The sequence below is a fragment of the Odontomachus brunneus genome, unplaced genomic scaffold, assembly GCF_010583005.1.
Source record: "Odontomachus brunneus isolate Ranch 3 - 2012 unplaced genomic scaffold, Obru_v1 Obru_scaffold_025, whole genome shotgun sequence".
Taxonomy (NCBI): domain Eukaryota; kingdom Metazoa; phylum Arthropoda; class Insecta; order Hymenoptera; family Formicidae; genus Odontomachus; species Odontomachus brunneus.
The window spans coordinates 336,132-350,325 of record NW_022639475.1 but is presented as its reverse complement, the minus strand read 5'-3'; the positions used below and the strand labels follow the sequence as shown (position 1 = coordinate 350,325).

At 37.4% G+C, this 14,194-nt stretch overlaps 2 protein-coding genes across 2 annotated transcripts in view; both read right to left on the bottom strand.

Annotated features, from left to right (window-relative positions):
* LOC116842448 (putative fatty acyl-CoA reductase CG5065) overlaps positions 1–5,773 on the bottom strand; it is a 13,986-nt gene extending 8,213 nt beyond the window's left edge. Inside the window, exons 1-2 of the mRNA XM_032811695.1 lie at positions 5,602–5,773; positions 694–944 (exon numbers count right to left, since the gene is read on the bottom strand). Coding sequence (XP_032667586.1) covers positions 694–912 — 219 coding nt within the window. The 5' untranslated portion in view covers positions 913–944; positions 5,602–5,773. The remainder of the gene's footprint in view (positions 1–693; positions 945–5,601) is intronic.
* A 2,508-nt stretch (positions 5,774–8,281) lies between these two features.
* On the bottom strand, positions 8,282–14,159 carry LOC116842429 (putative fatty acyl-CoA reductase CG5065). Its single transcript, XM_032811644.1, has 6 exons — positions 13,471–14,159; positions 11,703–11,942; positions 10,501–10,765; positions 10,111–10,413; positions 9,556–9,763; positions 8,282–9,480 (listed from the first exon to the last, which is right to left on the bottom strand). Exons 1-6 carry the CDS (start codon positions 13,663–13,665, stop codon positions 9,189–9,191), a joined length of 1,503 nt encoding a protein of 500 aa, XP_032667535.1. The 5' UTR covers positions 13,666–14,159; the 3' UTR covers positions 8,282–9,188.
* Positions 14,160–14,194: the final 35 nt, after the last annotated feature.

The following is a 14,194-nucleotide window of genomic DNA, read 5'->3' as shown; positions in this document are numbered from 1 at the left end:
ATATATATATATATATATATATATATATATATATATATATATATATACACATACATATATATACGTGATTCCACGAATTTTATGCAATGTAATTGCATAAAAATATATATATATATATATATATATATATATATATATATGTGTGTGTGTGTGTGTAATTTTATGCAATTACATTGTAAAATCATTTCTTCCCTGGTGATTTACCCGGAAAATTCAGACTGAATATAAAGTAATCTTATCGTTTTATACTTATAATTTTAAGCATTGTTACTACCCAGACAGTATCCAAAATCGGGTCATAAAACGTCTTTAAAACATCTTTAAGACATCTTTAAGACAAGTTTATAAGGTATTGTCTTAAAGATATTTTAAAGACGTCCTAAAGACGTTTTATGACTCGATTTTGGACATTTGTGCTGTCTAGGTAACCTGATAGAGACTTTACCGTTCCGTTATAAAAGAAACATTAACCAATCGCGTATCTCAGTAGACCAAGTCTTTTTTAGTTGTTTAGTTAGTAACACAAGAACTTTGTTCCTTTTTCTTTCAATGCTCGGCCACATACATATTTATACTTAAAGACAAAAAGTGCAACCTAGTTCAGCTTAAAAAAGCGGAACTATTAATACGTGTACGTAAACGCATGCTTACATTCTCGGTATTTTTTCGATAAACATTACCATGAAGTCTTACCGGAGAGTTGAATATTTCATCCAATCGCTGTTTAACGTCCTTGCCCTTCTTCGGTCTCATAAGGATGTAAATATGCGCAATATCGGGCAAACACCGCAGCAGTTTCTCGACCAGGACTTTCCCTAAAAATCCTGTGCCCCCCGTTAGCATAATCTTGCGTCCGGCGAAAGTCTCCATTATTCTATCCGTCACCTCGTTGGTTTTGCTCGTCTGTTCCATCGTGGCCGAGGTATTATTTCTCAAGACTCTACCTGTAACACGCAATTAAATGCAAATGTAAGTGATTGCCGACATGATGTGATCGTTGGTGACAGGAAATATACTACGGACGCAGAAATTCACTATCGAGATCATTGTTGGGCGAAGAAAATTATCATTGTTGTATTGCAATCGGCGATTCACGATCGCAACGCGTAATTACGCATACAATATGCTTGCACAAAAGCGTCGAAAACAATAGTATATCCATAACAATCTAGTTTTAATTCAACATTATGCGTCTAGAGCTACGTAAACGGAAATCATAAGGTAAGTTAAACGGGGTCATAAGGTAGGTTAAAACTATTATAAGGTATAAGAATTGATATTAAATTGTTGTTTGCACCCTATCAAGTTACGATTATAAGGTATAAAAATTGATATTAAATTGTTATTTGCACCCTATCAAGTTACTCTATCTCTTTTTAAATGTTGCGGATAGGTGTACATACGCGTTTGACGAATTTCTTCGACTTATATTCTCTGTACAGAGTTATCAAGTTTTGTGATAAGCATTTATATTCTCTCACGTACTTTGGCGTTACTAATCAACTAGATCTCATTTGTACCGGTCTATTATTTTCAAATTTTCAAGAATTACTTTTTAAGATGTTAATTTTTTCTACCGATTGACTCATCCAAAATATTCCATTCTCGGTGTTTAACAATAGTATATCCATAACAATAGTCTAGTTTTAATTCAACATTATGCGTCTAGAGCTACGTAAACTTTCAAGCGCTCTCCGCGATTAAAAAATTAAATAATTATTGTAATTCTCCCTTTATAAAAAATTAGTACACCTCCTTGTCTTAACTAATATTACATTATCCAGATATTTCTATATCGGTATTGAGAACAGGATACTTTGAATCATCAATATACAGCACAAAGGTCCAAAATACATTCTAGAGACGTCCCAGAGATATCACACATCTCTGGGACGTCTCTGGAATGTATTTCGGAGATTTATATGGGATCACAAGTTAACCGTCAAAGAAATTTATTTTATAAAAAAACGAAAGAAAAACCCCAGAAAAATGAAATCTTATTTATTATTGCCGCTAAGATACGCAAAAGAAATTTGAATGTAATTCAAGAAATTTGAATGTAAGTACTCATTATCATAATTAGCATTGATTGTTTGTGTAGATAGTATAATCACCTAGATAGAAATGCGTGATGATCACGTTTCATCATAATGTGATGTCATACTGTGATTTCACCTTAATACCTTTTTAAAGATCATTATGTGGTTAACATGAGATGAGCACAAGATGTACACAAATTACGAATATGTCTAGTTCATCAAGTTTTGTTATCATAATATTATTAGATGAGATATTTTTCTGATCATCATTACATGAACGACATATGAGCAGCATATGCGCACGCATTTGTATGCATTTTTGCAATCATCCACGTCAATATATGAGCGCGTGCTGAGCGCAACATGACATTATTTTTCTATTTGGACAGTTGTTTTCCTTTTTGATGGACTTATCGAACGCATATTTGTATCTATAGCGTACAATAGGAAATAAATAGAAAAAAATTAATGTTGATCAATAAAACATAAAAGGTAGGTAGAAAAAATGGAATTTTTTATCTTACATAATGTCTAATTACACATCACTTATATAAGTAGGCAATACTTTTGCAGAAACATTAGCATCATCGTGATAAAATTCCGCCAAGCAATATCCATTTTACAAATATTCCAGAAAAGATAGAATATAACTATTATATAATAGAGAAGTGACATGTAATATAACGACTGTTATACGTTATTAATGTTAAAATTACATAATTTTTTTTATAGCTGCAATATAACTTTGTTCTAAAATTGTTATATTGCATTGTTATTTATTGGTTATAACGGTATAATAGCAACATAACTTAAATATAACACGTTATATAGCAGATATATTGTTTATATTATATCTATATTATATAATATTTTTTTATTCTGATGTTGGATCACACTCGTTATGTAGTTTTCTGTTGCGTTTTTCATACATATGTACATGATACATTAGCATATATTTAAAACAATGACCACAAGACCGCAAAATTTATGTCGTGGAGTCCACTCTTATAGTGAAGTGACACGTTTTTATTAATGTGGTAATAATATTGTCATAATAATAATCCCTTAAAATGTTTATAGAAATGGGAATAAATAAATGATAATACGTTTAGACAGTATAAAATGTCCTAAGAGGCATCTTGGATGTGCTCAAGACATCTTAGAACACTTTCTAGGCAAGAATGACTCTAGAATATAATTCTGGGATTATATCTTGTATTATTTGGGAGCTAATCAATTTAGAATGGCAAGGTATTTTTATATTATTATCTTCATTAAAAGTATTACTTTTGATATAAAATAATTATATCACCTTTGTAGACATTACAAATTAAAAAAATAAACAACAAATTAATATTACAAAATACAAAAGTTAATTAATTTCTACGAATTAACTCATATTTTAGTGACAGTTTATATAAGTACTGTATATAGTTAAATACTTGTAATTACTGGGAAATAGATAATTTATATTTAACTACATAACATGTCAGCAATATATATATATATATATATATATATATATATATATATATATATAACATGTTATATAATATTTTGAATAAGAAATTATAACTAATATATATGTTATATATAACGTAATATAACGTAATGTTATATTATATTGCATGTGACATTTTGCTGCATTATGATAATGTAACATTATGGTAATGTAACAATCGTATAATCGTATGTTTACTGAACACATGCCAAGTTCAGTCAATTATATAAGTAGTCAGACTAAAGATTATTAATTCTTAGCTGTTAGATACATTTCACGAGTTGGTTGCGAGGAAAGCAACAGATCACTAAAAAATTATCGCATTAGATGTCGCGGCATTAATATTAAGCCGAAATTCTTTGTGATATTTGTAAATGTCGGGACATCCGAAAAAATCCCAGCAAATATGAATATATAACTGTCCTATTGACATATTGTAATATAACGAAATATAACACGAGTGCACTAAGTTATATACGCGTTAATGGTAATTTCCTACTCATATGAATTACAAAAAGTGTGCTGTATTATTATAAGAATCATAGTACAAGTTCTGCTTAATCACCATTCATATATGCGTTATATTTCTGACATCCGCGTTGAAAAATATGACACTGTAACATAACTGTATAACATAAACGTAAAAATATAACAATATATATAACATAAACGTAACGTGCCACACAGGAAAAAAGATTTGGTTGAATTAATCAAATATCTGGTCGAATATGAACGATCCAGAAATTCCGATTGAAGTAACCCGAATTCTGCTTAAGTCAACTAAAAATCTTGTTAACAGAATTCGGGTTACTTCAATCGGAATTTCTGGATCGTTCATATTCGACCAGATATTTGATTAATTCAACCAAATCTTTTTTTACGTGTGTAATTAATCAAACTTTTTTTTCCGTGCAGATAGCGCAGCGAATTCAAAAGGAATTTAGTTGTATGTCACCAACTCTGAGTTTATTTTTAGATATAAAAAGAATTCTTTCACCGAACTGAACTCTAAAGAATTCTTTTTGCATCTAAAAATGAATTTAGAATTGGTGATATACGACTGAATTCTTTGTTAATTCTTTTTGAATTCTCTGTGCTATCTGGGGTGAACATTATATTTATTATATTTAAGTTTTATTATATTTAAGTTATGCTATTGTTATAAAAGTAAAGTAACTTCAATATTAATAACGTATTATTAATAACGTATAACAGCAATTATATATATTACGTGTTATTTTTGTTATATACTTAGTTATATACTTTATGTGTTTCCTGGAATTGAACGTTCCATGTATCGGTTGTTGTTTGCATATCTCATATTTTTGCTTCTTATCCTTCACGAGTTTTTATGACATATCTGGTTAATTATTAGAAGACATTGCAACATGTGATGTACTATACTTAGATTATACTTAGATATCTATCACAAATAGCAGAAACTTGTAAAAGATTTTTAAGATATCTGATATACTAGACTTCTAAAAGACAACAATTATAATACTAATTATAATATACCTCGTTCGCGCGCCCGCCCGTACTTCTAATAACGTCTTGAAGAGATCTTGAAGACATCTAAAAGGTCTTTTAGGCGTTTTCAGACGTTTCTAAGATATCTTTTAGCAGTGTCCCCTCAGTTGGAAAAGATAACAAAAGGTACGACTAACAAAAGATACAAAAGGTACGAATTTTTCATAAGAAAAAGATACCCACGATTCATTGCACGACATCGTTATTATTAATATTCAACTAGCCGCGCGCAGCGTACGTCAAAGCGCGAACTCATCCTGAGCGCGAACCATCGCAGATTCCCCATCGAACGTGCTCATCACTCGCAAATATGACAGTCGCACATTTACGCGTGTCATCACATTTCGCGCCGTTCTACACACGTCGATAGTTCTGCACATATGCGCACGCCAGTTTCGCGCGAATTTGACATTCGCGTCGCTCGTAACTCGCGATCGGATCAGCAAACACTAGACAAAATGCGGCCAAACGGAGCGCATGGCGCAAGGAGTCCGCAGTATATGCCTGTCGCTCTATAGTGCAAACACTTACCGCGGTGTAAAATGAAACGGTCGCCGGACAGGAGCGTGGCACGAATGCGGCGTAGGTTCGCGCGTGAAACCGCTCGGGCCGTGCGCTGGACGGTCGTCCTCTCTCGGAAGGCGATCCGGTTGTAGTAGACCGAGAAAGTCCGCTAATACAACCTGATGCTTCTGCGTCCATTGGTTGATTCTCATAGCGAATCGCGTTTTAGCTGCGGGTCTAATCTTGCGTAATCGTGCGCGCGCGCCACATGCCCGCGACTCGTATTACTTACTGTTGCGCGCTAAACGGATTCCCGTTTGTATCGCAGCGGATTTCGCATCGTACGCCTCGTCGGACGAAATCGCGCTTGGCCGCGTTACTCGCAGGTAAAACCGCACTTGCCGACCACCGAGGATTCTCGAGTCGCCGCGGACAGCTGACGCGATTTCACGATTTCTTGCGGACCTGGCGTAAATGCCTGAAGCGCGTCTTCGTTAGGCCCGCATTAACAGTTGTCTCTGGAAACTCGTCTCGAGTGATATACTTTATTCAGAGTTAGATCCAAATTTTCCAAAAGTTCAATTATGATAAATGTGTCATTTGTATTTGTAGTTGCGATTCAATCAAAGAACTCTCGTCTAACTCTGATTTGAAATTCGTTTATCTCACTTAAGGCGAGTTTCAAGTAAGAACGGGTCTATAATAGGTGCAGTAAGCATTTGGTCTCATGCTCTCCCTTAGGAAAAATTACTTTAAGTTGTTCAAATTAACTTTAAGCAACTTTAAGTTAATTTGAACATTTTAAAGTAATTTTTCCTAAGGGCTGAGCTCAAAACTAGCATAATTTCCAGCTATAAATATTTTCTACTACTGGAAATCTCCAAACTTTGAGTCAGCCAGATTTCTATTTTAACATAGCGCGAAAAACGCTTTTTAGCAGAAATTATAAACCTTAAAGCATGAGACTAAAGACTACACCTACTCTGGACCTGAACTATTAATGTGGACTTCAGAGATGTACACCTGAGAGATATCTTACTCATTTGAGACGTCTCTTAGATGTTTCTGAGACGTACTTTAGACATTTGTGCTATCTAAAGAATCCAACGGCACGTTTTGTCTGGCTGAAGTTTTCGTCGAAATTTGCTTTTTCGGCGATATGGCGTCAGTTCGTCTGGCTAGGCAACCATATACGGGTTTTTATTCTTTCCTGAAAAGAAAAAAATGCATTGATATATGCGTATGCAAATGCAAATGCGACAAAAACTATTTCAGCCTCCGCGAACACCGGATACGATAATGCCATTTTATACGCATCATATGCGTGCATTTACGAATACCTCTTATCTAAATGTCGAGATCTCTCTTTTATATTCCAGCTTTGTCGTGCGCGATTCCTCCAGCAGAAAGTAAATCGTCGCTTTCGCATGCTTCTGGTATAATTATCTGTCACTGCTATCTTATCCACAGCAGACAATGCTTTCTAATAAATATGAATGATCCTGTCGAGATTTATCGGTTGACGTTTCCAAGGACATCTTAAAATGTATTACATCTTTCTGAATCACTCGCCGTCTCGCTCTCCGTGTATCTCTTATTAGTCTAAAAAGACTCAATGGAACAAATCCACATCCGAACGACGAGAATGTAAAACAGTATTTGTTTTCTTAATTTTACGTTTCTGCAAAGCAAAGAGAAACATTTGCCGCGAAATAAAGACTTCTTCGGATTGTGCGTCAGTAAAATTTTAGTGATTCCCCTTTTAGCTTTCTCCCTCTTTTTCTCTCTTTTTTCTTCTTTCCATTAATATAGTTAATTTTTTATATTTAGTGCAAACAACATTAATGGGGTTGTTTTAATGATGTCCAAACATATGACGCAGTTCCTTTCATAACTACATTTTTCTGTCTCCCCGTTAGCCCCCCTCTCTTTCTCCCCTCTGTCTCACTCTCACTAAACAACACTTTAATAACAGTGTATGAAAATCGTGACGAAAGTTCTTTTACGAGCGACAACGTCATATAAATACTATTTATTTATGTTACGACTCGCGTGTCTTTTTCTTCCAAGCAAACATGCGTGAAGAGAAACATACTCTTTGCAACCTGAGTATGCAAACTCGTTGAAAGATATTGCAAGCCATATGTTCGACAAATTATTATCACGTTATCAGTGATATCCATATTATATCCCGTAAAAAAAACTCGTCGTCCATAAATGCAATTGCAGGAAAATCCGTGGACGATTTTGGCCCGCGCGCGTACTTTAAACTTTCTTTTCGATAGATTTCACATCGATAGATTGCCTTAAATGACATGATAAATATACTTATATCGAAACTTTAAGTTAAAAATTATCAGTCTTTCCTTAAAGGGCATACTTTAAATAAAAATGCGTTTTCAAAGCCATATTTGTGCTACACTTAAGCATTATTTTTATTATTTTTTTATTTTTTATTTACTTGTTAACAGTTTTATCGATAAAAAAAAGTTCAGAATACAGTTCTATATTTCTTATTCGATTACAGGCAATCGTGTTTCTCGGTTTTATAGCGCTTTATAGGAAAAGAGGAAGATAAAGAGAGCTGAAGGGAACGCCAAGGAAAGAGACTACGAGAAAATATAGGAAGAGGGTTCCATCAACTATTTTACTTTTTAGAATTCTAATCTGTCTCTCTAAGACTCTTACTAGTAAAATGTACGCTTAGTTAACGAAGCATACAGCGTTCTTAATGCCATCATCAAGAATCCATTTTATTATACGAAAGATATAGCAAAAGTATAAAACCTGAAACGAAAGTTTTACAGCTAAAAGTTACAAAAGTGCGCATTACTGAAATAAGTTGCTCAACTCAAATCGAGCAATTTCGTACTTAGATCGGAGTTACTTAAAAAAAAAAAGAAAATCGCTATTCGCTCTAACGAAGCGCGTGTGTTCCTTTAATACTTGTCTCGACGCGGCGAAAGTACCTCGCTGAACCTTGCTGAACCGTGAGACTCGTTAAGTCTTCGTTGCATCCATTACATTCCTAATCGGCTTACATAATCTCACATGACTGAGTAACCTTAATCGCGATTTTTCATAAGAAAGTTAATATTCCCGAAAGTTCTAAAGGTTTCTATCGTGTTTATACGCAGACAGATCGAGAGAAGAGCGGACAGAAATTGGTGTAACACATTCTCTGTTCGAAGGAAACGCGAAAGTCGAACGAAATATCGAATACCAGGCACTTTACTGATCTTTACTGATCATTATATCACGAGACTGGTGCGGCGTATAGCTCTAGGATATTAAAAACAGAACGTATACTATAGTATGATTATAGTATAGTACAATATAATGCGTAACAAAGTATTGAAACATTGGCACATTTCTCCATTGGCAAATTGCGTCAGTGCGCGACCCTCATTATCCCGCTGTATAAATAAGCGTGGAATTAGCACAGGGTCACCGAGAGCGGGTACGAGAAAGTCAGAAAGGTTCAGGTTCGGCAAAAACACGTTTTCGGGCTCGATAATACGTACCGCCCCTCCTCCACTCTCTCCCTCTTTACCTTTGGACCTGATAATTGGTGAGGTAACGTAAGATACTCTCACTTTACGTTTTGTACTCTTTCATTCGATTATCTTCACCATGGTAGATTTAGCGGAGACCATCCAGATATACATCATCCAAACGATGAAACATCCAAATAGTATTTTGAGCAAACAGTCAGCGAAGTACATGTACATGAGGACCTGTCTCGCGCGTGGTAGCGTCGAAGGATCGTCCTTCAGACAGTACTGTCTCGTACCTAAGATGTACGTCAAGAAATACTCGTCCCAATGGATAATATTCGTGTCCATATAGAACGTTTCTTTATCCGCAGGACATAGTTGGTGTTGCAGCTCACGCAGATTGTCGTTACTACGAATACAATAGCCTCAGCAGAATTTAAAGAAGCGTACGCTTTTTCAAACTACTCATAAATTGATCACTTACCGGAATATCCACTGTTTTGTAGTGTAATATTGAAGCAACTTTAAACCGGACTTAACTCTGTTTTGTACTCGTACGAGAAATGGTTTGTTACCAGTGATGATGAGCAAAGTGTCCAACAGATAGGCGGGTATAAGATGCAACAGCAAAACGGTGAACCAATGCAAAATTTTCGAAGAGGTAAATCCTCCACCAGGATACCAAAGCAGTTCTAAAAAGAGGAACATTACGTGACATTAGATATCTCACGGATTTGCGTAATGTTAGGCACAAAAGATTTGTCATTGTTCTATTAAATTCTTGTAGGAAATTTTGGCATCAAAGGGAGAATAGAAAATCCTCGTTGGGAGTCTAAAAAATAGTCAATGCTGTTTATTTTATTCACAGAAATTATTAGTCCTTTGAAATTAGGTAATTTTATTTGACAAATCTTTCGTCCCAATCTGGTGTTTTTAGCAATTTTACACTAATTTTACATTAATTTTCGCATCAATATAACATTCATTATGAGCATCAATATAATTTTGATGATTAAAAGATTATAGGGATTATCCTTACGCGAGAACGGATTGGCGAGGGTATGCTTCTTGCCGGTTTCCAAGGCGTGGCCCCAAGAAATCTGATTCTCCTCGTTCACCGTGACATTAAGAAACAATGGTTCGGCGGGCTTTTTCAAGCCGACCTGCCAGGCCAATGCGATCGTCGCATTGATGGCTAAGTCGCAGGGAATAAGATTGACCGTGTAATCCGCATTGCAGAGCATAGACCGTATGACTCCTTTACCCGCGCCGATCATCAGCCCGGTCGGCCCGTGTAGATTGTCTACCCAGCCAGGCACCGGTTCCTTCAAAGACGCCACCACTGGCAACATTTCAGAGCAGTCGTATTGTTTCACCAAAGACGTTACGAGAATCGACAGCATCATTTCGCAAAGAGAAGTCTCCTTACCTATCGATGGCCGTACGACGCCTGCGGGTAGTCCACATCCCGACACAACGTCCTCACAGAGCGCCTTGCTGTAGGCGTACGTGTTTGGTTGAACACCCAACAACTTCGGCGTCATTAACTCCAGCACTTCATCCGTCATTGTATTGACCACCTGAATGATGCCCTCTGGGGCGACAGGTGTTCGATAAGCGCGTTCCTCCAACACCGATTCTCCACATTGGCAGTAAGATGTCGAAACATGTATGAATGATTCGAGAAGGGGCATCTGGAAAGGCACAGAGACTGCTATATTATGTTCCGTCTCGTTCTCCGATCATCGGTCCTCCGATGATCGAATGAAGTGAACACTTGCACTCTTGACATTTTGACTCCCAGTTGTTATTGTCACGAATTTGGTGCTCTTTCCCTCAAGGTAACATTGCAGCAAATTGACGACGATCATTCTTCGCCAATCGAGATCAACGATTTCCATATGCGTATTAACAAGTGCATGTTCATCGGATTTGTCAAATCAAACGGGAAACGAAATTGTTTAATTTCGAAGAATTATAATGATGTTTACGAATGAAATAAATAACATCGACTTTTCGAAAGTCTTCTTCAAATCTTTTTCAAACATCTAACAAAGAATCACGTATGAATGTTGTTCCTATATGGCCATGCATAATCCTATATGGCCATGCACATTGGCGGACGGCGCGTTTGCAAATAGTTCGCTTGAAATATGTAATGATATGTGCAACAACGCGCGGACATTGTCTATCTGATCACGAGTCGCGTTCGTCGAGCTCTTGAAATTTAGAGACCTTTTGAAATTTAGAGGGTGTAACGTAAATAAATATATATATATATATATATATATATTTTTTTTTTTTTTTTTTTGGGCAAAATAAATTTTTGGAAAAAATTTTAGGCAAAGGGTAAAAAATCGGAACTGTCCCGAAAAAATTGGGACGTTTGGTCAGCTTATTTTAATACCTAAACTTCTAAACTCTCAAGTTCTCCCAAACGAGAACTTGCAGAAAATGATTCATATTTTGTGCCAATCTAATATATCAATACTATATAGACAAATTTTCCGTTGGTTAATAACATGCGTAGCAACTCGGCCGAACGAGATTCAAAACTTTAATTTGCTTTCACGCCCATGAATGACTAAAGGATTGCGTTTACTTTCTTTTTTCTTTAGAGTGACTATTTACCTGTTTCGCTAATGCCACAACATTTACGGTGCCTACGAGGTTTGCCTTGATAGCAGTTTTCAATGATAGATCAAATCTGATGTCAGCGGCCATGTGAAAGACGACGGAGACCTGGCTCGTGAGGAGTTCCTTGTCGGTGTCAGACAGAGAGAGTCCCTGCACGGTCGTCTCGCCGGATATCACGGTGAGTTTTTTCAGCCGTTCTGGATATTCTTCCCTAAGCGTCCTGAACGGCTCTTGCTGCAAATAACACAGAAACACCGTAACCTTTCTCACGCGCGATAATTCGCGAAGTTGACTCGAAAGTGCGGATTGGCGCGATCAGGTCTGACGAGCAAACGATGCAGCATTCACGCAACGTTTGCGGGTTGCGCTTTCACTTCAGTTTCATTTAGAACCGTTTAGTATGTTTTTGTCTTATTAGCTCGATTAGCGGAACTGATCAATCATGTCGGCAAATACTGTCATTTTCTCTAATTTCGCCGCACGCGACGTGCGACCGATTTTCGAGTCGGCGAATACTCGAAATCTCGCGGAGTTCAAACGAATTGACAAAAATAGCCGTCGCAATCCCGTATGCATATATGAATCGAGAATGAGTGAGCTTCTTTCGAAATTTCCTCGGCAGAACGGAGAGTTCATGAACGAAATAATGATGTAATAAATCGAAAATTTCTGACGGCATAATCGGTGCCAAGGTGATTCGCTTGGCCGTCGTGGAGGAAAGTGTAATTTACATATATATAGCATATGTGTAATACGTCCCGTTCGCGCGATCGTAACTTCCATCAGAATCCGGTTCGCACAACGACGCTCTGTGCGCCCACATTCTACGCAAGCTCAACAATAAAGAAAACAGGAAAGAAAAGGTACGTGTGTAACTTGAGAAAGATTTATATGCGCTCCTCTTCTCCCGCGATGGTAAGGCTGGTGCACAAGATAATGTCCGTCGATTGCCACACGTACGGATTCGTCGTTTGCTAGAAGTCAGGAATCGCTAGTCCAATCGTCCTTTTTAAGAAATCTTCGACGAGCGGTTTCACCGAAGGTATCGTGTGTCGCAACAGCCCATATGGTGCGTTGCTTGAATGCAGTTTCTATAAACTTTAATGAACCGAACGATACCACACGAGAGGTACTAACGTTACTCGCGCGTGTCGCAATCAATGAATATTAACGTACGTACCAATTCTTTTTTTCCGCGTGTTACGAAAGTTACAATGCACGGAGAGAAAGACAAACAGAGAGAGAGAGAGAGAGAGAGAGAGAGAGAGAGAGAGAGAGAGAAAAGGGGGTTGGGAGGAGAAGAGGGAGAGCGAGAGAGATCAAATTATTAAAATAATGATAAATTTCAACTTTCGAGAAAATAATCACCATACGATGCAAGATGTCAAGGAAGGCATGTTGCATGCCACACGTTGCTTCATCGTCGGCTCAAGTTATTTTAACGATAGCGCATTCAAAGGAGATCGTAATGCCGTTCTATTATTTTTATTACTCGACGCATACCGATATAGGCGAATTGCGCGTTTGCGATTTTTTTACATTCCACAGCGATATATTGATATCCACAGCGGTATATTGATATCCACTTACATAAGCTAATTCGTGTGTTCATCAAACAAAAATTCCTTTCTGTCGGAACTCGTCATATCTGACAGAGCGATCGTTAGTTCGTGTGTTAATGCACGAAAAAAAAAAAAACAAGCAACTCTCGACACTCTCTTCTCCCCGGTGATATAATAAGGGAACTTAACTGAAACAGTACCTGCAGCATTAGATGCAGTCTCATTTGCGAATCAACGCCCTTCTTCTTCCGTATTATCAGAAATATATTGCCTATGTCGGGGCAGCTCAGTAGCAATTTCGAGATTAGAACTTTCCCCATGAATCCGGTGCCTCCGGTGACGAGGACGTTTTTCTTGGAGAACCAAGCGACTATCGATGGCAATTCGGAGGCCATTTTCGAGAAGATCGAAAAACCGTCGAGCGAAGCGCTTGGTTTTGTGGTTTCGGCGAGGAGCAGGCGCGCGCGCGCGAAAGTAGAGCTCTACACTTGTTCTCGCCCGCGGAGTCAATTATCGCGACGTGAGATTGTTGTCACACGAAGTGTCGAGTCACCAGATAGCGCGCACTGAACGTTGCTTTTTGTCTATACTGCTCGAAATGAAATTGTTACTTATGAGTGACGGCTTAATATCTGAAAACCCAGCGGAATCGCACAGCGGAAAATGCAGCGAAACAAATACGCGGACTACAATCCAAACGTTCCAATAGCGCGCTCGCACAACCACTATCCCGCCAGACTATCGGAGTTAGTGCTCTACTCGCGCCCGAATGATTGAAATTACTGGAGCAGCTCGACGTTACGTGTGGAGAAGTGACAATTTTCTTCTATGGTTCCATATCGTTTCAATCGATAGCACGGACTGAACGCAAATACGCCGACGACTCCGACTTTATCCCTTTTACACGGCTGACCGCCACACGGT